This window comes from Pristis pectinata, chromosome 32, assembly GCF_009764475.1.
Source record: "Pristis pectinata isolate sPriPec2 chromosome 32, sPriPec2.1.pri, whole genome shotgun sequence".
Taxonomy (NCBI): domain Eukaryota; kingdom Metazoa; phylum Chordata; class Chondrichthyes; order Rhinopristiformes; family Pristidae; genus Pristis; species Pristis pectinata.
The window spans coordinates 961,059-987,716 of NC_067436.1; the positions used below are offsets into that span (position 1 = coordinate 961,059).

General features: G+C 52.8%; 1 protein-coding gene across 1 annotated transcript; it reads right to left on the bottom strand.

The window, feature by feature from the left end:
• Positions 1-521: 521 nt before the first annotated feature.
• Positions 522-18,612, bottom strand: LOC127585296 (C-type lectin domain family 7 member A-like). Its single transcript, XM_052042645.1, has 6 exons — positions 18,375-18,612; positions 17,198-17,311; positions 16,474-16,638; positions 15,619-15,770; positions 13,779-13,891; positions 522-934 (listed from the first exon to the last, which is right to left on the bottom strand). The coding sequence occupies exons 1-6, from the start codon at positions 18,541-18,543 to the stop codon at positions 754-756; spliced, it is 894 nt and encodes a 297-aa protein (XP_051898605.1). The 5' UTR covers positions 18,544-18,612; the 3' UTR covers positions 522-753.
• Between the last annotated feature and the right edge of the window lie 8,046 nt (positions 18,613-26,658).

The following is a 26,658-nucleotide window of genomic DNA, read 5'->3' on the forward strand; positions in this document are numbered from 1 at the left end:
GTCTCAGAGTTTGGTGATGAGTTTGCTTGGGATTATAGTATTGAAGGTGGAGCTGTGGTCAATAAACAATCCTCTTAACTTGACAGAAACCAGTTGAGTTAAGACGACTCGGATTAGAGGGGAGCTCAGGGTAAACAAGACTTGTGACATGCAGGGATCTGGAGTGCTCTCAGTGATGTGGTGAGTGACTGGAGGCTCACCACTGACCCCAGGGTACTGTCTGTGTGGAGTTTGCACGTTCACCCTGTGACTGTGTAATTGCCCCTGTTCCTTCCCAAAGACAGGAAATAACTGTGTGTGTGTGTGTGTGTGTGTGTGGGGGGGGGGGGGGAGGGGGGGAGAAAATCTGGGAGGGTGGGGAAGCTGGGGGAGGGAAAAGGTTAGAGGGAGATCAGACACTGTCAGATTAACCATTTAATTATTTTTAATACATATATTTTAAGATATAATAATGAATCGTTTAATAAACCAATAACAATATTAGAGAGAACTAACCCATCCCCTACTAACCCCGGGGAGACCAGAGGCGTGGGGGGGGGGGTCCAGTCCCCCTCCCCGGAGAGAGGGGAGTCAGGGGTGGGGACGACCCGTCCCCCTCCTCTGGGAGAGCAGAGTTATGGGGTGGCTGTCCCGTCCCCCACAGACCCTGGAGACAGCGGAGGCAGGGGGTGTCCCATCCCCCACAGAGCCGGGGGGAGTGTCCCGTCTCCCACAGACCCTGGGGGGAGTGGGGAGCCGCGAGGAGGTGCCCGCTCAGCCCCTCCGAGCCCGCTGGAAGATGAGGTGCAGGCGGATAGCGGATTTCTCGCAGATGGCAGGGAAGTGGCGGGCGCAGACCTGGTCCGCCCAGCCGCGCTGGCTCAGCAGGCCGCAGTTCTCAGTCTCTCTCAGCGTCCTGTTGTAGGCGTTGTCTGGCTCGCCGTTCGCCCAGAACCTGCTGGGGCCGAGGGGGAGGTGCGGTGTGAGGGGCATCCCAAAAACTAAACCCCTCCCTTGTCATCTCCCCCGCCGATGACCTCCTCACCCTCGTCCCCCCCCTTCCCTCCTCACCACGGAGCAACCAGATGTTCCCAACTCCCTCACCCAGCCAAGACCATAAGACATCGGAGCAGAATTGGGCCATTTGGCCCATCGAGTCTGCTCTACCTTTCCATCATGGCTGATTTGTTTTATTTCCCCTCTCAACCCTGTTCTCCCACTTTCTCCCCCTCTCTAATCAAGAACCTCTCAACCTCCGCTTTCAATATACCCAATGACTTGGCCTCCACAGCCATCTGTGCCAACGAATTCCACAGATTCACCACCCTCTAGCTGAAGAAATCCCTCAGAGGGACGTCCCTTCTGTTCTGAGGCTGCGCCCTCTCCCACCACTGAAAACATCCTCTCCACGTCCTATCTATCCAGTCCTTTCAATATTCGGTAGGTTTCAATGAGATACTCCCTTACTTTTATTTTTTTCACTTTGCTTGTGTTATGGGTTCATTAACCTGTGTCTGTAGAAACTGGTACCCCAGGGTTCCTCTGTTCCACTGCCCCAAAATAGATGCTTATTTTTTTTCCCAGGGAGTACGTGGCCTCCTCATTCTTTCTACTAAATTGGATTGTTTTGCATTAATCTATGTCACATTCATTTCCCAATTGCTTACTAATTTAATTTCAGGTGTAAGAGCATGCCCAACCAATGGGAGCAAGGATGTATTGAGATCAAAAAACCCTGAGCCAGATAAAATATCAAGGAAGTAAGACTGAGGTGAATTGTGTGTGCCAGGTAAATCTCTCCTTCCCCCAAAGCTTATATTTCAATGAAATGGAATAAGACATTGTGGTCATATTTGCACTGCCTTGGGAGGTTTCAGTGATTCCAGTAGCTGTTTTACCCGCACCAGACAACCACCACCTCATCCTTCTAAACTCCAGCAAGTAGGGGGCCTGGTGCCATCAAACGCTTCTCATACATTAACCCTTTCGTTCCCGGAATCGTTCTCATAAACCTCCTCTGGACCCTCTCCAACACTGGCATATCCTTCCTTAGATATGGAGCCCAAAACTGCTCCCAATATTCCAAATGTGGTCTGACCAATGCCTTATAAAGTCACAGCATTACATTCTTGCTTTTATATTCTAGTCCTCTCAAAATGAATGCTAACGTTGCATTTGCCTTCCTTACTGCCGACTCAACCTGCAAGCTAACCTTAAGAGAATCTTGCACTGGGACTCCCAAGTCCCTTTGTGCCTCAAATTTCTGAATTTGCTCCCTGTTTAGAAAATAGTTACCACCTTTATTCTTTCCACCAAGGTGCAAGACCGTACACTTCCCTGCACTGTATTCCATCTGCCGCTTCTTTGCCCATTCTCCCAACCTGTCCCAGTCCTTCTGCAGACTCCTTGCTTCCTCAACACTCCCTGTCCCTCTACCTATCTTTGGATCATCTGCAAACTTGGCCACAAAGCCCTCAACTCCGTCATCCAGATCACTGACATGTAACGTGAAAAGCAGCGGACCCAACACTGACCCCTGCAGGATGCTACTAGTCACCAGCAGCCAACCAGAAAAGGCCCCCTCTATTCCCATTCTTTGCCTTCTGCCTGTCAGCCAATCCTCAATCCATGCTAGTACCTTTCTTGCAATACCATGGGCTCCTATCTTGTCTAGCAGCCTCGTGTGTGGCACTTTGTCAAAGGCCTTCTGAAAATCCAAGTAAACAACATCCACTGAATCTCTGTCTATCCTGCCTGTTATGTCCTCAAAGAATTCCAACAGATTTGTCAGGCAAGATCTCCCCTCAAGGAAACCATGCTGACTTCAGCCTATTTTATCATGTGTTTCCAAGTACCCTGAAACCTCATCAATAATGGACTCTAACATCTTACCAACCACTGAAGTCAGGCTGACTGGCCTATCATTTCTTTCCCTTTGCCTCCCTCCTTTCTTAGAGCAGAGTGACATTTGCGATTTTCCAGTCCTCCGGAACCATTCCTGACTCCAGTGATCCTCCAAAAATCACTACCAATGCCTCCACAATCTCTTCAGCTGCCTCTTTCAGAAAGATGGCATGTAGCCCATCTGGTCCAGGGGACTTATCCACCTCCCAGACTTTTTCAGCTTCCCTTGGTAATAGTGACTACACTCCCTTCTGCCCCCTGACTCTCTTGAATTTCTGGCACGTTGCTGATGTCTTCCACAGTGAAGACTGACGCAAGATATGTATTCAGTTCGTCTGCTATTTCTTTGTTCCTCATTACTACTCCTCCAGCATCATTTTCCAATAGTCTGATGTCCACTCTTGCCTCTTTTACTCTTCATATATCTGAAAAAATTTTTGGCCTCCTCATTTACATTATTGGCTAGCTTACCTTCATATTTCATCTTTTCTCTCCTTATTGCTTTTTTAGTTGCCTCTTGTTGGTTCTTAAAAGCTTCTCAATCCTCAAGATTCCTGCTGACTTTTACAATATTGTATGCCCTATCTTTTGCTTTTATGCTGTCTTTGACTTCTCTTGTCAGCCACAGTTGCCTTAACCTCCCTTTCGAATGCTTCCTCTTCTTTGGGATGAACTGATCCTGTGTCTTCCAAATTACTTCCAGAAACTCCTGCCATTGCTGCTCTACCATCATCCCTACTAGGGTCTCCTTCCAATCAACTTTGGCCAGCTTTCTCATGCCTCTGTAGTTACCTTTACTCAACTGTAATACCACTACATGAGCCTGAGTGAATTCTTTGAGGATGTGACAAAGCACATTGATGAAGGTCGAGCTTAGGATGTGGTATACATGGATTTTAGTAAGGTGTTTGATAAGGTTCCTCATGGAAGGCTCATTCAGAAAGTCAGGACGCATGGGATCCAGGGAAACTTGGCTGTGTGGATTCAGAATTGGCTCACCCATAGAAGACAGAGTGGTAGTAGATAGAGTGTATTCTGCCTGGAGGTCAGTGACCAGTGGTGTTCCGCAGGGATCTGTTCTGGGAACCTGTGATCTTTATAAATTGACTTGGATGATGATGTGAAAGGGTGGGTTGGTAAGTTTGATGATGACACAAAGGTTGCTGGTGTCGTGGATAGTGTAGAAGGTTGCTGTAGATTACAACAGGACATTGATAGGATGCAGACCTAGGCTGAGAAGTGGCAGATGGAGTTCAATCCGGAAAAGTGTGAAGTGATACACTTTGGGAGATCAAATTTGAAGGAAGAATACAAGATTAATGGCAGGACTCTTAGCAGTCTCCACGTCCATCGATCCCTCAAGGTTGCCAGCCAGGTCGATAGGGTTGTTAAAAAGGCGTATGGTGTGTTGGCCTTCATTAGTCATGGTATTGAGTTCAAGAGTCGCGAGGTGATATTGCAGCTCTTTTGAACTCTGGTTAGACCACACTTGGAGTATTGTGTTCAGTTCTGGTTGCGTCATTATAGGAAGGATGTGAAAGCTTTCAGAGATGGTGCAGGGGAGATTTACCAAGATGCTGCCTGGATTGGAGAGCACGTCTTATGAGGATAGGTTGAGCGAGCTGGGGTTTTTCTCTTTGGAGAGAAGGATGATGAGAGGTGACTTGATAGAGGTGTTCAAGAGGCATAGATCAAGTGGACAGTCAGAGACTTTTCATAGGGTGAAAATGGCTAACACGAGGGGACATAATTTTAAGGTGATTGGAGGAAAGTATAAGGAGGGATGTCGGGGGTAAGTTTTTTTTACACAGATAGTGGTGGGTGTATGGAACGCACTTGCTGGCAGAGGTGGTGGGGGCAGATACATTAGGGACCTTTACGAGACTCTTAGCTAGCCCCCTATTTTTCCATCATTCATGTGTCTATGTGGGAGGGAAGGATTAGGTAGATCTCAGAGCAAGATAAAATGTCAGCACAACACCGTGGGCCAAAGGGTCTGTACTGTGCTGTGGTGTTCTATGTTCTGTCCAATTTCTAGCTCCTCCCTCTTAAACTGCACGGTGAATTCTATCACATTATGATCACTGCCTTGTGATGTGATTCCTTGTCCTTGAGCTCACCAATCAACTCTGGTACATACAGGGGTCGTGCAATAGACAACCTTGAACATGCAATGGGACGGCACAGGAACGGGCCCTTCAGCCCATCATATCTGTGCTGAAAACTCCGCCGAATTAAACTGAATCCCTTCTACCTGACCACGATCTGGCCAAGAAAGCTCACCAGTGCCTCTACTTCCTCCGGAGGTTAAAGAAATTCAGTTTGTTCCCTTTGACTCTCACCAACTTTTCTCGATGCACCACAGAAAGCATCCTATCTGGATGCATCCCAACTTGGTATGGCAACTGCTCTGCCCGGGACGGCAAGTTGTGGACACAGCCCAGCGTGTTACAGACACCAGCCTCCCCTCCTTGGACTCTGTCTATACCTCTTGCTGCCTCCACGAAGCAGCTGACATAATCAAAGACCCCACCCACCTGGGTCATTCTTTCTTCTCTCCTCTTCCATCAGGTAGAAGATACAGGAGCCTGAGGGCACGTACCACCAGGCTCAAGGACAGCTTCTACCCCACTGATAAGACTATTGAACAGTTCCCTTATAGGATGAGATGGACTATGACTTCACAATCTACCTTGTTGTGACCTTGCACCTTATTGCACTGCACTTTCTCTGTAGCTGTGACACTTTGCTCTGTACTGTTATTGTTTTTACCTGTATTACATCAATGCCCTCTGTACTATCCCAACGTAACTGCACTGTGTAATGAATTGACCTGTACAATCTGTATGCAAGACAAGTTTTTCACTGGACCTCGGTACAAGTGACGATAATAAACCAACACCAATACCAATATCCCTACTTAAGGTCGCATCTGCTTCCACCACCTGCTCCGAGCACCTGCCAGTCACACAGCACGGAAACAGGCCCTTCGGCCCAACTGGTTGGTACTGATCAAGGTACCCGACCCTGGGTTACAGAGGCTCCAAGGCGCAGGGTCACAAGAGGCTGCGGAGGGTCGTAGACTCGGCCAGCTCCATTATGGGTACAATCCTCCCCATCATCTGGGACATCAAGAGGCGGTGCCTCAAGAAGGGAGGTGTCTGTCACTCGGGACCCTCACCATCCTGGGACATGCCCTCTTCACATTATTATCATCGGGGAGGACGTACAGGAGCCTGAAGACCCACCCTTAACAATTCGGGAACAGCTTCTTCCCCTCCACTGTCAGATTTCTGAATGGTCCGTGAACCCATGAACACTACCTCATTATTCCTCTTTTGCTCTATTTATTTAGTTTGAGAACTTATTGTAATTTTTAAGTCTCGCACTGTACTGCTGCTGCAAACCACAAATTTCACAACATACATCAGTGATAATAAACCTGATTCTGATTCAGCTAAGCTAGTCCAAGGGCAGGCATGGTGGTGTAGCGGCTAGTGTAATGCTATTACAGTGCCAGTGACCCGGGTTCAAATCCAGCCACTGTCTGTAAGGAGTTTGTACATTCTCCCCGTGTGTCTGCGTGGGTTTCCTCCGGGTGCTCCGGTTTCCTCCCACATTCCAAAGACGTACGGGGTTAAGGAGCTTGTGGGCATGCTATGTTGGCACTGGAAGTGTGGCGGGTGACACTTGCAAGCTGCCCCCAGAGCACTCTACGCAAAAGATGCATTTTACTGTGTATTTCGATGCACATGTGACTAACAAAGAAATCTTAATCCGAACCTTTCCTATCTGTGTACCTGTCCAGATGTCCCTCATGCACCTGCCTCAACCACTTCCTCTGGCAGCTTGTTCCAGATAGGGGCCACCTCTCGGGGTGGGAAAAGTTGCTATGAAGTCTCTCCCTTCTCCCCTTTAAACTTATTCCCCACACCCCATCAAGCCTGGAAAAAAGGCTGTGCCCATTCGCCCTGTCTGTATCCCTTGTTGTTTACAACACCTCCAGAAGATCGCCCCTCTTTCTCCTGAGCTCCAATGGATAAAGTCCAAAGCTGCTCAACCACTGAGTCCCTCGAGGCCTGGCAACATCCTTGTAAATCTTCTACACTCTTTCCAGCTTAATGGCATCTTTCCTATAGTAAGGTGACCAACACTGAACACAATATTCCAAAAGCATCCTCACTGATAAAAGGCAATTGACTTCTTTGCCACCCTATGAACTCTGGCAACTTTCAGGGAGCTATGGACTCGGACCCGAAGATCCCTCTCTGTATATCAATGCTGTTAAGGGTCCTACCATTAAATTTATACTTCCGGAGATGCTGGCATCTAGAGCAACACACACACAGTGCTGGGGGGAGCTCAGCAGGTCGGGCAACGTCCATGGAGGGAGATAAACGGTCAACGTTTTGAGCCTAGACCCTTCATCGGGACTGGGAAGAAAGAGGGCAGGAGCCGGGATAAGAAGGTTGGGGGGGTGGGAGGGGTTGGTTAGGAGCACACGCAGGCAACAAAGAGGTGAGGGGGGGAAGGTAGGTGGGGGGGACGATGTAATAAACTGAGAGGTCAGTTCAGGTGAGAGGGGGAAGGCAGGTGGGTGGGGGGGTGGAAGATGGAATAAACTGAGAGGTGACAGGTAGAAGAGGCAAAGCGCTGAAGGGGGAGGAATCCGGTAGGAGAGGGCGATGGATAAAAGGATGGAGGAGGGGAGGAGAGGAGATGGGCAGGTCATCAAGGTGAGGCGGGGGGGTGGAGGGAGCCACAGGAATAAGGCAAAGGAGTGGAGGGGGAAAGGGGAAGAAAAAGGGGTTTAACTGGAAGTTAGAGAGATCGACGTTGAGGCCGTCAGGTGGGAGACTCCCAAGGCGGAATACAAGGTGTTTCTCCTCCAACCTACGTGGCAGTAGAGGCATCTTAATGCAAGAAGATAGCATTAACTGATCATTAATTTATACTTTCCCCTTACACTTGACCTGCCAAAACACAACACCTCACACTGGCCTGGATCGGTCTCCATCTGTCGTTTCTCCACCCATATCTGGAACTGATTGATCTCCTGCTGTCTCCTTTGATGACCGTCCAACAGCCCCACCAACCCATTGTGCCATCCGCAAACTTACTAACCCGCCATCTACGTTTCTGTCCAAGTCATCCGCGTGCGTCACCAATGGCGGAGGTCCGAGTGCGGATCCCTGCAGAACACCACTGGTCACGGGCCTCCAGCCTGAATAACTCCCCTCCACCACTACCCTCTGTAAACCAATTACGAATCCAAATTGCCAAGTCACCATGGACCTTAATCTTCTGGGTGAGCCTCCTGTGAGGGACATTGTCAAACACCCTCACTGAAATCCAGGTAGACAACATCCACCATCCTGCCTTCATCAACTGCCCTCATCACCACCTCAAAAAGCTGCATCCACTCAGTCAGACACAACCTCCCCCACATAAAACTTTGAGAGTGACCCTAATTCGCCCACGTTCTCCTAAATCCTCTCCAATGGCTGACATGAGGTTCCCCGACCCCCTCATTCCCAGGATTATCCCCATTTCCCTTCTGCAACAAGAGAGGCTGGTTGAGCGACCACCCAGCTCTCTGGGACCTCGCCTGTCGCTGGTGACAATACAAAGACCCAGCCATCACCTCTTACCTGGGATGTACAGCCCATCATGCCCTGGGGACTTCTTCCCCAAGAGACCCAGCAACATCCCCCATCTCCAAATGCTCCCAGCACATTGGCACACCCCACACTGCTCTCACCACCCTCCTCTTCCTTGCTTGATAATGACGCAAAGGTACTCATTTGGAACCTCAAACGCCAACCCTCCCCCCGTGGGGATCTGGCTCCCCCTCCAGTTCTGGCACAACCCAATCCCTCCCTGGCCTGGAGGGGAAGCTCAGGCACCTGAAGCCCACCCTCCTGCACCAGCTCGCCAGCCACTGACTGAGCCACGCCACCTTCCAACCTCTTGCCCACGGAGTCATCCTGAGATCACAACCCTGCTTCTCACCTAATGGGCCCAATTCCCCTTGGCGGGACCTCACCTTCCTTACTGCCAACGTCATCGCTACCAACATGGGGCCACAACCTCTGACTGCTCCCCCTCCCCCTCTCAGAATGTCCCGTGCTCCTTGACCCTGGCACCAGCAAGGCAACGCACCATCCAGGAGCCTCAAAAGGATCCCTCTGTACCCATGACCATGGAGTGCCCCGTCAACCTTGCTCACCTGGACATTGCTGACATGGACTTTTGCCAAGATCCCACCCAGTCGGCTGTTCCAAAGGGTTAGATCCCGTGGGAACCGAGGCATCAAATAAAATTGGCTCAGTAATGGGAGACGGAGGGGTGTTTGCCTGATTGGAAGTCTGTGAGGTGGCGGGCCACAGGGATTGGTGCTGGGAACCTTGAGGCTTGTGAAGTTCACGAAAGGCCTGGATGTGAGAAGGCAGGAGGTTTGATCAGCAGTGAGTTTGCAGATGACGTGAAGGACTGCGGACTGGCAAGCGGTGAGGGAAGTTGTCCTTGGCCAAAGTGGGACAGAGATTGGCTGGCGAGCTGGGTCGAGCAATGGGAAATGGAACTGAATCCTGACAAGGGCAAGGCTGGAACATGCAGAGTAAATGGTGGGGCCCCAGGGAGTATCACTCACCAACACCTTTACTTCCTCAGGAGGCTAAAGAAATTCGGCGTGTTCCCCTTTGACCCTCGCCAACTTTTATTGATCTGGATGCATCATGGCTTGGTACTGCAACTGCTCTGCCCAGGACCGCAGAGTTGTGGACACAGCCCAGTGCATCACGGAAACCAGCCTCCCCTCCGTGGACTCTGTCTATACCTCTTGCTGCCTCGGTGAAGCAGCCAGCACAATCAAAGACCCCCACCCACTCTCTTCACCCCTCTCCCATCAGGCAGAAGATACAGGAGCCTGAGGGCACATACCACCAGGATCAAGGACAGCTTCTATCCCACAGTGATAAGACTATTGAACAGTTCCCTTCTACGATGAAATGGACTCTTGACCTCACAGTCTACCTTAGAACATAGAACAGTACAGCACAGAACAGGCCTTTCGACCCACAATATCGTGCCGACATCGCTAATCCCTCCTACAGACAGAATGCCCGTATCCCTCCATTTTCCTCTCATTCATCTGCCTATCCAAGTCCCTCTTCAAAGCCCCCAATGAGTTTGCCTCCACCGCCCTATCAGGCAACACATTCCAGGCACCCACCACCCTCTGAATAAAAAAAGTACCCCTCACGTCTCTTCTGAACCTACGCCCCTCACCTTAAATGTATGCTTTCTGGTACTGGATCACTCAATAATGGGAAAAAGATATTGCCTGTCCGCCCTATCTATGCCCCTCGTAATTTTATACACTTCCAACAGATCACCCCTGCCGCTCCAGAGAAAAGAGGCCAAGTTTGTCCAGCCTCTCCTGATAGTATGTGCCCTCTAATCCAGGCAGCATCCCAGTAAACTTCCTCTACACCCTCTCTAAAGCCTCAACATCCTCCCTATAGTGCAATTGTACCTCGTTATGACCTTGCACCTTATTGTCTACCTGCAATGCACTTCCCTGTAGATGTGACACTTTACTCTGTATTCTGTTATTGTTTTTACCCTGTACTACCTCAATGCACTCTGCATTACCTCAATCCACCCTGTATTTCCTCAATGCGCCCTGCACCGCCTCAGCGCGCCCTGCACCACCTCAATGCATGCTCTACTATCTCAATGCACTGTATAATGAATTGATCTGTACGATCGGCATGCAAGACAAGTTTTTCACTGTGCCTCAGTACAGGTGACAATAATAAACCAATTCCAACACGAACTGGGCTGTGATGTACTATAAAAAATTTGGTTAAACCACAGCTGGAGAACTGTGTACAGTTCTGGTCACCACCTTAATAAGAACATACGAAATAGAAGCAGGAGTCGGCCATCTGGCCCTTCGAGCCTGCTCCGCCATTCAGTAAGATCATGGCTGATCTGGCCGTGGACTCAGCTCCACCTACCTGCCTTTCCCCCATGAGCCCAACTATGCAAGATGGTGCCTTAAATATATTTAATAAGGTAGACTCCACTGCTTCCCTGGGCAGAGAATTCCACAGATTCTCTACTCTCTGGGAAAAGCACTTCCTCCTCATCTCCATCCTAAATCTGCTCCCCCGAATCTTGAGGCCATGTTCCCTTGTCTAGTCTCGCCTACCAGTAATCTATCCCTTTCATAACATTATATGTTTCTATAAGGTCCCCTCTCACTCTTCTGAATTCCAGCGAGTATAGACCCAGGCGACTCAATCTCTCCTCATAGGCTAACCCCCTCATCTCCGGAGTCGACCTGGTGAACTTCCTCTGCACCGCCTCCAAGGCTAGTGTATCTTTCCTCAGGTAAGGAGACCAAAACCCTGTACAATTGCAGCATAACCTCCCTTCTCTTAAATTCAATCCCTCCAGCAACGAAGGCAAACATTCCATTTGCCTTGGTTGACAACCTGTTGCACCTGCAAAACAACCTTTCGCGATTCACGTACAAGGACTCCCAAGTCCCTCCGCACAACAGCATGCTGCATTCTTTCACCATTAAGATAATAATCTTATCTATTTTTTCCTTCCAAAGTGTATGACCTCACGGTTACCAACATTGTTCTCCAACTGCCAGGCCCTTGCCCACTCACTTAACCTATCTATATCTCTCTGCAGACTCTCCGCATCCTCTGCACAATTTGCTTTCCCACTCAATTTAGTGTCATCAGCAAAGTTGGATACGCTATACTCAGTCCCCTCTTCCAAATCGTTAATGCGTATCGTGAACGGTTGCAGGCCCAGCACCGACCCCTGCAGCACCTGCTCACCACTGATTGCCAACCAAAGAAACACCCATTTATCCCAACTCTCTGCCTTCAATTGGTGAACTAATCCTCTATCCATGCTAATACCTTACCCCCAACTCCACACATCCTTATCTAATGGATGTCTTTTATGCCGTACCTTATCGAACACCTTCTGGAAATATACAACATCCACCTGTTCCCCTCTATCCACTGTGCTCATTATATCCTCAAAGAACTCCCATAAGTTTGTCAAACAGGGCCTGCCCTTCCTGAATCCATGTTGTGTCTGCCTGATGGAACCACGTCTATCCAAATGTCTCGGTATTTCTTCCTTAATGAAAGCTTCAAGCATTTTCCCCTACTACAGACGTTAAGCGAACTGGCCTATAGTTACCTGTCTTTTGCCTACATCCATTTTTAAACAGCGGCGTGACATTTTCTGTCTTCCAACCTGCTGGGACCTGCCCAGAGTCCACAGAATTTTGGTAAATCATCACAAATGCGTCTACTATAACTCCCACCATTTCTTTCAGTACCCTGGGATGCATCCCATCAGGACCAGGGGACTTGTCTACCTATAGGCCTACTAGTTTGCTCTTTACTACCTCTTTAGTGACAGTGATTGTATCGAGGTCCTCACATCCCATTGCATCCATAACATCTGTTTTTGGCATGTTAGACGTGTCCTCCACCATGAAGACCGACACAAAGTAGTCGTTCAAGGCCTCATTACCCAATATTAATTCCCCCTTCCATTCTTCCAAAGGACCTCCGTTCACTTTAGCCACTCGTTTCTGCTTCATATAATTATAGAAACTTTAACTATGTTTTATTTTTTGTGCTAGTTTACTTTCATAATCTGTCTTCCCTTTCCTTATTGCTTGCTCAGTGGTTCTTTGTTGCTTTTTGAAGTTTTCCCGATCTTCCAGTTTCCGCGACTCTGTATGCATGAGATTTTAGCTTGATGCCTTCTTTTAGTTATCCAAGGCTGGCTCTCCTCACCCTTACTGTCCTTGCTTTTAACTGGAATATACTTTTATAACATAGAACATTACAGCACAGTACAGACCCTTCAGCTCACAATGTTGTGCCGACACTTTATCCCGCTCTAAGATCTAACTAACCCTTCCCTCCCACATAGCCCCCTATTTTTCTATCATTCATGTGTCTATCTAAGAGTGTCTTAAATGTCCCTAATGTATCTGCCCCCACAACCTCTGCCAGCAGTGCGTTCCACGCACCCACCACCCTCTGTGTAAAAAAACTTACCCCTGATATCCCCCTTATACCTTCTTCCAATCACCTTAAAATTATGCCCCCTCGTGTTAGCCATTGTCGGCCTGGGAAAAAGTCTCTGACTGTCCACTCGATCTATGCCTCTTATCTTCTTGTACACCTCTATCAAGTCACCTCTCATTATCCTCCTCTCCAAAGAGAAAAGCCCTAGCTTGCTCAACCTGTCCTCATAAGACATGCTGTCCAATTCAGGCAGCATCTTGGTAAATCTCCTCTGCACCCTCTCTAAAGCTTCCACGTCCTTCCTATAATGAGGCGACCAGAACTGAACACAATACTCCAAGTGTGTGAACACAATACTCCAAGCTTTTGTTGAGCACCATGAAAAATCTCTTTGAAAGTCTTCCAACTGTTCCTCAACTATCCCACCATATAGCCTGTGTTCCCAGTCCCAGCCAACTCCTCCCTCATCCCGTTGTAGTCTCCCTTGTTTAGGCGTAATACACTGGAGGAGGGCAGGGGGAGAGGGCGGACAGAGAAGAGGGGGAAGAGGGGGAGGGGGAGGTGGATGAGACAGCACAGCATTCCCAAAGCAATCTGGGACAGCACCTCGGTGGGCCGACGCACAGAAAGCCGCAGGCCAGATGCGGGGAGAGTGGGATCAGCGCATGATTTGAGCGCCAGACAACCCCTACGTCACATATCCTCGACCTTCAGCCTGACACCACCCCCCCTTCCCGGCACCCCATTGGGATGCTGACACTCCCTGTCACCTCCAGTGTGCCCAACAACTCCCCCCCCACCCCCGGGACTCACGTTGTCCCATCCACCACCTTAGTGCCGTCGACCCAGACCCAGCTGCCTTCCGTCACCTTGTCCGTCAGCCCGATCCAGTGGGACAGATCCTTCACCTGCTCTGACAGGAAGGTCTGCAGAAGGAGAGCAGAGTGGTGGGAGTCAGGAGATGGCAGCCGGGAAGACAGCAAACCCACCCCCCCCAAACCCCACCCCCTTGAGGCTGAACCCCGCTTCCCGCTTCCTCCCCGTCAGAGGCATTCAGCACACCTCTGAAGTCAGTGGAACGCTGTGTGGGCGGAGGGGGTGGGGGTAGGGACGCCACCGAACTCCCGACCCCAGGGACACCAGGTTCAATCCCCACACATCCAGCCCGCGCGTCCCAACGACATGCCCGGTGAGCAGGTGAGTTGGCCACAGGCAGTTACAACAAATGGGGGGTGTGGGGGGGGGGGGTGGGGCAGGGAGAAGTTTGGGGGGACAGGGAGAAGGTTTTGGGGGCGGGAGGAGGGATCTGTTGGGAGGTTGCAGGGAAATAAATCAGCATTCGAGGCAAAAGGTGGTAGATGGTGGGTTGGGGTGGGGGGATGGGACAGGGGAGAAGGGAGGGGATGGGGGAGGAGTGAGGAGGCGGGGAGGGGAGAGGCGGGGAGGGGGAGGGGGAGGGGAGGCAGGGACGGGGGAGGGGAGAGGCGGGGAGGGGAGGCGGGGGAGGGGGAGGGGAGAGGCGGGGACGGGGGAGGGGAGGGTGGGAGGGGAGGGTGGGAGGGGAGGGTGGAAGGGGAGGGGAGGAAGGAGGAGGGGGACGGGGAGGGGAGGAAGGAGGAGGGGGACGGGGAGGGGAGGAAGGAGGAGGGGGACGGGGAGGGGAGGAAGGAGGAGGGGGAGGGGAGGAAGGAGGAGGGGGAGGGGAGGAAGGAGGAGGGGGACGGGGAGGGGAGGGGAGGGGAGGGGGGGACGGGGAGGGGAGGAAGGAGGAGGGGGACGGGGAGGGGAGGAAGGAGGAGGGGGACGGGGAGGGGAGGAAGGAGGAGGGGGACGGGGAGGGGAGGGGGAGGGGGAGGGGACGGGGAGGGGAGGGGGAGGGGACGGGGAGGGGAGGGGGAGGGGGAGGGGACGAGGGGGGATGGGGAGGGGGACTGGGAGTGGAGGGGCGAGGGACAGGGCAGGGAAGGGGAGGGGAGTGGTGGGGTGGGGTGGGGACGGGGACGGAGGAGGGGATGGGGCAGAGGGGGATGGGAAGGGGATGGGGGAGGGAGATGGGAAGGGGACGGGGGAGGGGGATGGGAAGGGGACGGGGAGGGGGATGGGAAGGGGACAGGGACGGGGAGGGGGATGGGAAGGGGACAGGGACGGGGAGGGGGATGGGAAGGGGACGGGGACAGGGGGAGTCGGGCGAAGAACAGGGCAGGGCAGGGGAGGGGAGGGGAGGGGACAGGGAGGGGAAGAAAGGAGGGGAGGTAAGGGGAGGGGGGACGGGGAGGGGGATGGGGGAGTGGAGGGGCGAGGGACGGGGAGGAGGGGCAGGAGGGGAAGGGGGTGGGGATGAGGGGGAGGGGGAGGGAGGGGGGGAGAGATGAGGGCAGTGAAGGGGAGGGGGAGGGGGATAGGGTGAGTGAGGGGCAGGGACGGAGGGAGGGGACGGGAAGGGAGGAGGGCAGGGAAGGGAGGAGGGCAGGGAAGGGGAGGGGAGGGGGATAGGGCGAGTGAGGGGCGGGGACAGGGAGTGGAGTGGAGGAGACGGGAGGGGAGGGACGGGGAGAGGAGGGGAGGGGAAGGACAGGGGGAAGGGAGGGGGACGGGGGAGGGGAGGGGAGGGGAGAGATGGGGACCTGGGTTGGTGGGGTGCCCGTTCCCCTACCTGCACCTTCTCGCTGCCGATGATAGCCAGGTGTCCCTGCAGCTCAGCACAAGCCTCTCGACTCTGATCCCAGCTCCGACTGATGTTGAGGAATCGGAAGCAGCTCCTGCCAAACAGCAGCCAGCCAGGGTCACATATCCGGGAGGGGCACTCTGTAGGCCGGGGGCGGGGTGAGGTGGCGTGGAGAACGTATTGGGATGTCAGGGGCACAGGCAGGAGGTCCCCTGCGCACTGCCCCACGATCAGCCCTCCCCACGTCCCTCAGCAATGGCTCAAACCACCCCCGCCCCACCACACCCCACCCACCCCCTCAGACTCCCCCAACCCCAACACCCCTCCAACCCCCGCACCACCACCCCACCTCCCCCAACCCACACCCCCTCCACCCTCCACTCCACCACACCCCCACCAGCCCCCAACACCTCCAAACCCCCCACCGCACCCCCCAACTCCCCCAACCCACACTCCCTCCACACCCCACACCCACCCCACCACCCAACAGCCCACACGCACCCCCCACCCAAACCCCCACTCCCCCACCAACTCCACCCCACCCCCCAACACCCAAATGCCCACCCCCCCCCGCTGCCACACCCCCCACACCTCCTCCAACCCTCCATCCCCCACTCCCCCAACCCCACCCCACTCAAAACCCCCTCGGACTCCCCAACCTCCAACACCCCCCCACCTGCCACACCCCCTGAACCCCCTCCAACCCCCACTCCCCCAACCCCACCTCACCTCCACCGCTCCCACCTGCCACACCCCCTCCACCCCACACTATCCCTGACCCCACCCCACCCCCACCGCCCCCACAACCCTTAGCCACCCACCGACCCATACCCTGCTGCTCACCATACTTCTCGCAGAAGAGGTGCAGCCAGTGCTCGGTGGAGTTGCGGAACTGGGTGCAGAACTGCTCCTCCCGCAGCTGCACCTGCTGCTGCAGCTTCAGGTAGCCCTCCGTCGTGTTCTGCAGGCTGTCCCGCGCCGTCCGCAGCTTCCCCGATGCCCCCGCATCTGCACAGGGGGAGCACACAACCTGTGGGGCAGGGTCCCGGGGCGGGGGGAGTGTCCTGGGGGCAGAGGGTGGGGGAGCTTCCCAGGGGTTTGGGGGGGGGGGGGGGAGTTTGCCAGGGGTGGAGGGAGGGGGGGCGTTTGCCAGGGGTGGAGGAGGAGGGTGGAGTGTCCCAGGGTGGGGAGGAGGGGGGGAGTGTCCCAAGGGCGGAGGGGGAGGGGGAGGAGTGTCCCAGGGGATGGAGGGGGAGGGGGACGGAGGTGTGTCCTGGGGTGGAGGAGGGGGAGTGCCCTGGGGGTGGAGGGGGGAGGGGGAGTGTCCGGAGGGGAGGGGAGGGGGGAATGTCCCAGGGGTGGAAGGCAGAGAGGTGAGTGTCTCGGTGGTGAGAGGAGGGGGGAGTGTCCCAGGGTCAGAAGGGGGTGGGGGGTGAAAGTCCGAGGGGAGGAATGTGAAAGGGGAGGGGGGTTCTCCAGGGGGTTTGGGGGAGTGGGGAGATAAAGAACTGGGTGTGGGGGGTTGGGGGAGGGAAGCGGGTTGAGGGGGGATCTGCCCATCACTCACATGTTGCTCCAAAGTAGACCAGCAGAGCCAGCAGGACCAGACAGAGCACCAGGCCCAGGAGGGCCAGTCCTTTGAAGAATGCACGGCTCTTGTCCTGGGACGTTTCTGCACTCACTGTGGGGGTGAGGAGGGGGGGTGAGGAGGGGATAAGGAAGGGGTGTATGGGGGTGTGGGGGGGTGATTGGGGGGTGAGGAGGGGGGAGTGGTGGGTGAGGAGGGGGTGTGGGGGGTGAGGAGGGTGCGTAGGTGGTCAGGGGTGTCGGTGAGAGGGGGGTGAGGAGGGAGTGAGGAGGATGTGAGGGGAAAGGAGGGTGGAGGGGGATGAGGAGGAGTAAGGAGGGGGTTTGGGGGTGAGGATGGTGTGTGCGCATAAGGTGGGCGAGGAAGGGGTATGGGTATGAGGAGGGGTCAGGAGGGTGTGAAGGTGAGGACGGGTGAGGGGGCATGGGGTGAGGAGGGGTGAGGGGTTGTGGGGTGAGGAGGGGGTAAGGAAGGTGCGTAGGGGTGAGGAGGGGAGGGGAGTAGGTGTGAGGAGAGTTGAGGAGGGGAGTTGTGGTGAGGAGGGATGAGGAGGGGTGAGGTGGGGAGGAGGGGTGAGGTGGAGTGAGGTTGTGGAGGGGTGAGGAGGGGAGTGGGGCTAAGGAGGGGCGAGGTGGGGGGTGGGGTTGTGGAGGGATGAGGAGGGTGTGTGCGCGCAAGGGAGGCGAGGAGGGATCAGGAGTGGGTGTGGGGGTGATGGGGGTGTGCTGAGGGGGGTGAGGAGGGGAGTGGGGGGGTGAGGTGAGGTGGGGTTGGGAGGGGAATGGGGGTGAGGAGGGATGAGGCGGGGTGAGGGGGGTAGTGGGGGCCAGGAGGGGTGAGGAGGGGGGAAACCACAGTGAGAACACCACCAATGATTCCAACAGAACCCCTGCCCACAACATCTCATGCCCCACCGAGCCCCACATCCTGGGGCGGCACGGGACCCCCGCCCAATCACATTCACAGCCTGGGGGTGCGGGACGCCCGCCCGGTGTGGGAGGTCAGTGAGGGACGGTGTGGGAGGGGATGGGGAGGTCAGTGAGGGACGCTCTGGGAGGGGATGGGGAGGTCAGCTCCGACCACCCCTGCTCTGGAGAAGGGCCTGGGGTTCCAAGGCTGCCCGGGGAAATGCGAGACCCCCACCCCGCTCACCCACCCTCCGACTCCTCGTACTCCTGGCCCTGCAGCACGTCGTCCTCAATGTCCATGATGAGGTCCGGCAACTCGCTCTCCTCGTCATAAGACTGAGACTCCATCTCGCCCGCCGCTGGCTGCTCCTCCTGCTGCCTGTGCCCCCGGGGCGAGCCCCCTTTGCTTCCCCTCATCCTTCGCCCTCTGCTCCCCTCTGGCTGGTAGGTGGGAGGACCGGTTGAGGGTGGTGTGTGGGTGGTGGGGAAGAGGCAATTGGAGACAGGTATGCGCCTGCGATCAAGGATTAATCTCTTCGAGCACGGAATGGAGACAAACGTTTCCCTCGCTGGCACCTTCTACAAAACAAAAGAGCTGGTCATTGACTTCAGGGAAGGGGGTGATGTACATCAACAGTACTGAAGTCGAGAGGGTTGAGAGCTTCCTGGGAGTGAACATCACCATCAGCCTGTCCTGGTCCAACCACATGGACACCATGGCCAAGAAAGCTCACCAGCGCCTCTCCTTCCTCAGGAGGCTGAAGAAATTCATTATGTCCCCCTTTGACACGGAACAACTTTTACTAATGCTCCGGATGCATCGCAGCTTGGGACGGCAACTGCTCTGCCCAAGACTACAAGAAACCGCACAGAGTTGTGGACACATCCCAGCGCGTCTCGGAAACCAGCCTCCCCTCCTCAGACTCTGTCTATACCTCTCGCTGCCTCGGTGAAGCAGCCAGCATAATCCAAGACCCCACCCACCTGGGTCATTCTCTCTTCTTCCCTCTCCCATCAGGCAGAAGATACAGGAGCCTGAGGGCACGTACCATCAGACTTGAGGACAGCTTCTACCCCAAGGTGATAAGACCATTGAACATTTCCCTTATACACTGAGATGGACTCTGACCTCATGATCTACCTTGTTGTGACCTTGCACCTTATTGCACTGCACTTTCTCCATAGGTGTGACACTTTGCTCTGTACTGTTATTGTTTTTACCTGTACTACCGCAACACATCCTCTACTACCTCAATGCACCCTGTACTACTTCAATGCACTATGTACTAACTCAATGTAACTGCACTATGTAATGAATAGATCTGTATGATCAGTATGCAAGACAAGTTTTTTACTGTACGTCGGTACAAGTGACAATAATAAACCAATACCCCAGATCAATGGACGTTCCTTCTCTTCCAAGGATTCTGTATGAATATGAATCCCGTAAGTCACCAATTTAAATCTATCACCTACGAGAGCAGATATAATTCAGAATGTTCTTATCTTTACTTCTCTGCAAAAGTGGAACAATTGTCACAAATAACATGGACACAGTGCAGTGCAGGCCACAGTGTTGTGCCAACCAATACAAACCTCCTCCACGATCTAGAACATAGAATGCAGAACACTACAGCACAGTACAGGCTCTTCAGCCTTCAATGTTGTGCCGACATTTTATTCTGCTCTGAGATCTATCTAACCCTTCCCTCCCACATAGCCCCTTATTTGTCTATCATTCATGTGTCCAAGAGTGTCTTAAATGTCCCTAATGTATCTGCCCCCACCACCTCTGCCAGCAGTGCGTTCCACGCACCCACCACTCTGTGTAAAAGAAACTTACCCCTGACATTCCCCTTATACCTTTCTCCAATTACCTTAAAATTATGTCCCCTCGTGTTAGCCATTGTCGCCATGGGAAAAAGTCTCTGACTGTCCACTCGATCTATGCCTCTTGTACACCTCTATCGTCACCTCTCATCTTCCTTCTCTCCAAAGAGAAAAGCCCCAGCTCACTCAACCTATCCTCATACCTGTCTGAACTTTATTTTATTTTATTTATGAGACTCTTAGATAGGCTCGTGGAGGGTTATGGGCTGTGGAGGAGGGAAAGGTCAGACTGATCATGGAGAAGGTTTATATAGGTCAGCACAATATCTTATCTTATTTGAGACTCTTAAGTAGGCTCATGGAGGGTTATGGGCTGTGGAGGAGGGAAGATAGGATTTATTAGTCACGTGTACATCGAAACACAAGGCGAAATGCATCTTTGTGTAGAGTGTTTTGGGGGCATGGATTTATTGGCGTTTTTGTCAATAGCCGCTGTAAGTTTCCCCAGAGACCATCCTGGCAGTGGGGGAGGAGGATTACAGGAGATTTTGGGACGTCCGGTGAAGGGAAGCAGTTGTTAGAACATAGAACATTTCAGCACAGTACAGGCCCTTCTGCCCACGATATTGTGCTGACATTTTATCCTACTATAAGATCTATCCAACCCTTCCCTCCCACATAGCCCTCCATTTCTCTATCATTCATGTATCTAAGAGTCTCTTAAATGTCCCCGATGTATCTGCCCCCACAATCTCTGCCAGCAGTGCATTCCACACACCCACCACTCTCCGTGTAAAAAAACTTACCCCTTATATCTTCCTCAAATCACCTTAAAATTATGTCCCTTGTGTTAGCCATTGCCGCCCTGGGAAAAAGTCTCTGACTCGACCTATGCCTCTTGTACACCTCTATCGTCACCTCTCATCCTCCTTCTCTCCAAAGAGAAAAGCCCCAGCTCGCTCAACTTATCCTCATAAGACATGCTCTCCAATCCAGGCAGCATCTAAGTAAATCTCTGCACCCTCTCTAAAGCTTCCACGTCCTTCCTATAATGAGGCGACTAGAACTGAACACAATACTCCAAGTGTGGTCTAACCAGAGTTCTACAGAGCTGCAACATCACCTTGCGGCTCTTGAACTCAATCCCCCTACTAATGAAGGCCAACTCACCGTACGCCTTCTTCACAACCCTATCGACCTGCACGGCAACCTTGAGGGATCTATGGACGTGGACCCCAATATCCCTCTGTTTCCCTGTTGGTTGAACCAGTGAGCACCACGCCAGCAAATAAAAGTGAGGTCAGCTATCGTGGAGTGACCGTGTTGAGACGGACTGCCTCAAAGTGTGGAGGAACAGAGGGAATAACCAATACTGATAACAATTTGCTGGCTTTTGAAAACGATTTTGTTACCTACTGTTAACATAGAACATGCATGAGATTAATTATACACGTTTATGGAGAGCTATCGAGGTGAATTTATTGGCGTTTTTGTCATTAGCTGCTGTCAGTTCCTCAACCCACACCCCACTCCTCACCCCCACCCAAACCCCTCCCCCACCACAATCCCCACCCCTCTCCCCCACACACACTTTCCCCTCCGCCCCACCCCCCTACCCCACCCCACACCCTCCCCCACCCTTCTCCCATACCCTCACATCCCCACCCCTCTCCGACACCCTCACATCCCCTCCAAACCCACCCCATCCCCCACCCTACCTCCACCCTCACAGCCCCCACCTACAATACAACACCCACCCCTCTCCCCCATGCACTCATCCCCTCCCACCCAAACCCCCCCACAACCACACCACAACAACTCTCCCCAACCACACTCATTCACTCCCACCCACAACCCCAACCCCTCCCCCACTATCACATCCCACTCCCCCACACACACATCCCCCCCACCTACCCCCACCCTCACATCCCACTCCCCCACACACACATCCCCTCCCACTGAGGAAGGAAAGGGTTAAAAACTGTAAAGCTGATGGAAAAAGTACCTCGCAAGCAACGCAAGCTGTTGACTCAGTGGATAGGGTGTTAATTACTGTGTCCGGAACCTTGGTTTCAGACCAGTTATGTTAGACAATAGGGGTACTGGGTGCAATAAACGAGTGGGAAGCTTGTCCTAAACAATGAGGGGTGATACTTGTCTTTGAATTTCTTGATTATAACTCAGTTATGCTGGACAATAGGTGCGATGTCTGTCTCGGGATCTCTGTGGCCTGAGTGAAACTCACGGCGCGGCATGTATTAAGTGTGCGTGACAATATCTGTATAAATTTCTGTCTGCTCCCTTGTACGGAGAGACCTCGGGAAGTGATTCTTAACGAGTGCTGAAGAGACCCCTCCTTAGCGGTGCACTGCTAATAAACGTGTTTTATCGAATCAACCTCATGGCACTGTGTTACTTTACAGCGGACAGAAATGAGAACTTAATTTCGAGACGACAATTTGGCGAGCCACCCAGGAGTCCAAGATGAGGTTTCGGAAGCGGCGTGAGCGATCGACTGGGATAGCGACTACCTGAGACGGAAAGGCCCACAAGGTACGATTCACCTTGATCCCTCTCAGGGAGTCGGACACCTGATCGATCCCTTCACTTGTCGAATATCCTCTGATGGACTCCTCGCGAACCTGTCGAGTGCCACAGGTAAGAGGGGATCGAGTCCCCAGTTGTTAGTTTCGTGTTCGGGGTTTGAGTCACCAGTTAAGGTAATTTCGTGTTCTGGGTTCGAGTCCCCAGTTTAGTTTCGCGTTTGGGGTTCAAGTCCCCAGGTTTGGGTTTTAAGTTTGTGAATTTCAAGGTTCTGGGCTCTCCGGTACTACCACCCTGCCTTAGGCCGGTTCTTAGGGGGAAATCCCCCACAGGAAGGTCAGGAACCTGAAGTGGGTTAAGGAAAGAGACCGATCTTACAGATAATCGCAGCGATTTGTACCGTACGATCGGGAAGAAAAAAATGGGACAAACTCTTAATAAGTCTGGGTCCAATACCCCACTATCTAAGTTATGTAAAGACGATCTGAAAAATGAGATTAACTTCCGTAAGTTATCGGCATGCCTCAATAAAAAATTGGGAAATGAAATATAGCCATTGGGAGGAACTTGGGATGTGGATGAGTGCCTAAAGGCAGAAAGGGTGATTTGGGAGCACAATACGGGAGAAAAATGGAAAATATTAAGGTCTACTTGGAGAAAAACGGCCAAAGACCTAACAAATAAATCTAAACAGAATAGTTGGGAACATAATGCACACAGAAGGGGAATTAGTGTGTGTGATGAAAAGGGAAATCCTAAGAGTTGGGAAGTCCTGAAGTCTCAGTGTGGAGACCATGATGCTGAGAGGAACAGAAGGGAGAGGGAAGGGGTAGATCAGAAGAATAAGGAAAAACTTAGGAATAAAAATAAAAGAAATAAGGATAAAGTGGAGGTACCTCCTGACATGTCTGGTGTGCCACTGTTGTTCCAAAATAATGATATGGACGAAAATGAGGAGGATTGGATGGTCCGACCCACAGCCCCTACCTACCACCTCCACACCCCACCCCCCCCACCGTTTCACTGCCGCCCCCATATAATGCGACTAGTCCACAAACCGTTCCGCTCTCACCACCAACGACTGCTAGCCAGGTCCCGCCCCAAGGACAATTCCATGGCCCTATTGCATCCCGAACCAGGAATCACCTTAGACGGAGAGAAAGCCTGCATATGAACGGCTCTAGGGCTACAGACAAGCGACGGAACTTTTTGGTAGGGGACAGACCTTTAGTATATTCTCAGACAGACACCAATTATGACTCCGATTCTACCCGATTATGACGACCCACCACCTATGTTTAATAAGGTAAAGGTAAAGGGAACCAAGGCTAAAAGACAATTCCCCAACAGGAGTGTTCCCAATCCTGATCCAACCCAAGCGAGCACTAATCCTACAATCCAATCTACACCCCTTGGAAGCCTCAGGAGATATGCCTGATCATGAGTCAGGTGCTCAACTGTAAAACCAACCCAGAGGATTTCATAGATTATGTGATCGGAACAATTCAGATGTACCAGGCCACCCCCCAAGACCTTTTCAGTCTTCGTTGCATGGCCCTTACAACTAATGAGGTGGAAAGGTGGAAAGAACACCTGGGAAACCATGCGGACTGGACAGCCTTTCAGGCAGCCATCTGGCCTCAGGACCAGGTAACCACCATTAGAACTGCCCTTCACAAAACCCTCCAACAGCCTATTGACATAACTAAGGTTTTAGAATGCCGACCAAAACAGGGTGAGGACGGCCCAGACTTTTGGAACCGTTTCCGTTCACTTTACGGTTCCCAAGCAGGGGATGATGCCTACAACAGAGGCAATGCCTTCCCCCAGTTTAACGCCCTCCTATTACAATGTATTCCTGAGGGAGTGGTGTCAGCTATCCACACTAATAACATGAATTGGCCTGACCATACACAACAAGCCACGAGGAGGGCCCTAGTCCACTTCTGGAGTAACGGGCACGATTCGAAAGCCACAAGGGTAAAACAGGAAATGGTCCAGAGACCCCCTCGGCCCCGACCTCCCTACTCCAATAATACGGGATATCAAATGGAATGGCAGTTTTGCGTTCCAGGAGGGATTGACCGGCCTGGTAAAGGGTAACCACTGTACCCCAACGGCCCAAGAGCCCCAGCGTACGGGCCCCCTTGTGAGCCACCACCGCCCCCTCGTAATTACCCAGGACCCAGGGGGCCCAAACAACCCGCACCGGCGAGCATCAAGTCGACAGGATGCTACCTTTGCGGGGCACCTGACCATTGGCGGCGGGACAGCCCCCACTACCGCCATCGGCAGACTAGACCCCCTCGATAGACAACAACCTTTTTCAACTAGCAACCCGTTTTCTGCCTGACTAGCTGTGGGGAGTAGCCATTCCATATACCCTACCCTCACCGATAACCCATGATGAACCCATCGTCAATTTCTTAGTTGAGGGAAAGCCAATCCCCTTTATGGTAGACACGGCGGTAAATACCTCGACCCTCGAAGCTCCTTGTATCGCCCAGCATGATTTTAAACTGTCTACTGCCTCAGTTCCATTGAGCGGGCTGGAGGGACAGGAAACATCCTACCCCTTAACTGAACCTTTACGTGAAATTTGGAGATCGGGAATGTCTGATCCAATTCGCAGTTACCCCAGACCTAGGGGTTAACTTGGCTGGGAGGGACCTGCTCTGCTCTCTCCGACTCAAAATACAATGCCTAGATGAAGGAATTACCATTACCGGCCCTAAACCCCATAGGATCCTCTGGATTCACCAGCCTCCTCAGTGGTGGACGGTGGACTTCACGGACAGAGATTTTGACCCACCCTTGAAGGCCACTGACCCGCATCAAGAGAGCTAGAAGGGTTGTATGCTCCCTCCTGGGTAGCATGGTGACTGTCACTATTTTAGGGGAAGTAGTGGGTAAGGATGGGGCAGCACTTTTAGTTCAAGTGCCTAATGAATTGTGGAATCAGTCAGGCTTGATATCCCCTCACATTACCCTGTCAGTTAAGGAGCTGGGATTCCTAGCCCACCGACTTGAGGCACAGGCAGACACAGGCCTTTACGGGGTTCCCCAGATACTGCCAGCAGGGACCCTGACTTATTACCTCACCCCTTTGTCGATGACAGGCTGTTTACGCCACCATCAGCCCCACCGACTCCCTTTGGATGAGCCAACCACCAATTTATGGGCCATGTCGAAAGCTGAGGTAGGATTCACCCCAGTGACCCCAGTCCAAATCCGTATAAGACCGGGAGCACAACTGCCTTCCGTCCCACAGTACCCCCTTTGGAGAGTGGCAGTTGACGGAATAACCCATTTAATAGATTCATTCTGCAAACAGGGCATTCTGGTTCCTTGCCAATCACCTTGCAACACCCCCATTTTACCGGTCCCCAAACCCGGATGGACGGAATGGCGCCTTGTACAAGACCTGCGTAAGGTCAATGATATAGCGGAGCCACTACATCCCGTGGTCCTGAACCCAGCCACCATTCTCAGCAGCATCCCTGCCGAGTCCTGTATTTTTACTATTGTGGACCTCCAGTATGCATTTTTTGCAATTCACCTATCTCCCAACTCGCAGTACCTGTTTTTCTTTCACCTTCCAAGGTCAGCAATACACCTGGACGCGTCTCCCGCAAGCTTTTATACTCTCCCTGACTATTTTCTCCCAAGTTTTGCATAAACAACTCCAAGGGTTGCAACTTTCTGACAAATCCACCGTTGTCCAGCCCCTTGGAGCCCGCCAACATCGCGGACACCAATAGACTACTTAATGCACTCCACTTTTGGGGATATGTAATACCTCCACAGAGAGTAAAACAAACCCATTGTCAAATGAAATTTCTGGGCACCCTCTTAAGTGCTACTGAGCGGCGGCTCACTCCTGAACGTATTGCATCCATCATTGCCACCCCACCACCTGCTACCCCGAAGGGTATGCGCACCTTCTTAGGTCTAGTAAATTTCTGCAGACAATGGCTATCCAATGTGGCCCTCCTTACCAAGCAGCTCACACCTGTGGCTTCAAGCCAGTCTGTGGGACCTTACCGAGGAGCAAAAGGAGGCCTTTGAGAAGCTCAAACAGGCCCTGTCAGTGCCCGGCCCCGGGACGCCCTCTATATGATCGCCCATTTCACTGCGCTACAGCCGTCCTTACTCAAA

Excerpts from the sequence above, each read along its gene's own strand:
- LOC127585296 (XM_052042645.1), bottom strand. The coding sequence starts at position 18,543 with ATGAGGGGAAGCAAAGGGGGCTCGCCCCGGGGGCACAGGCAGCAGGAG. Across the intron at positions 17,312-18,374 it reads GGAGTACGAGGAGTCGGAGG|TGAGTGCAGAAACGTCCCAG; the intron begins GTGGGTGAGCGG and ends TCACCCCCACAG. Across the intron at positions 15,771-16,473 it reads CCTCTTCTGCGAGAAGTATG|AGTGCCCCTCCCGGATATGT; the intron begins GTGAGCAGCAGG and ends CCCGGCCTACAG.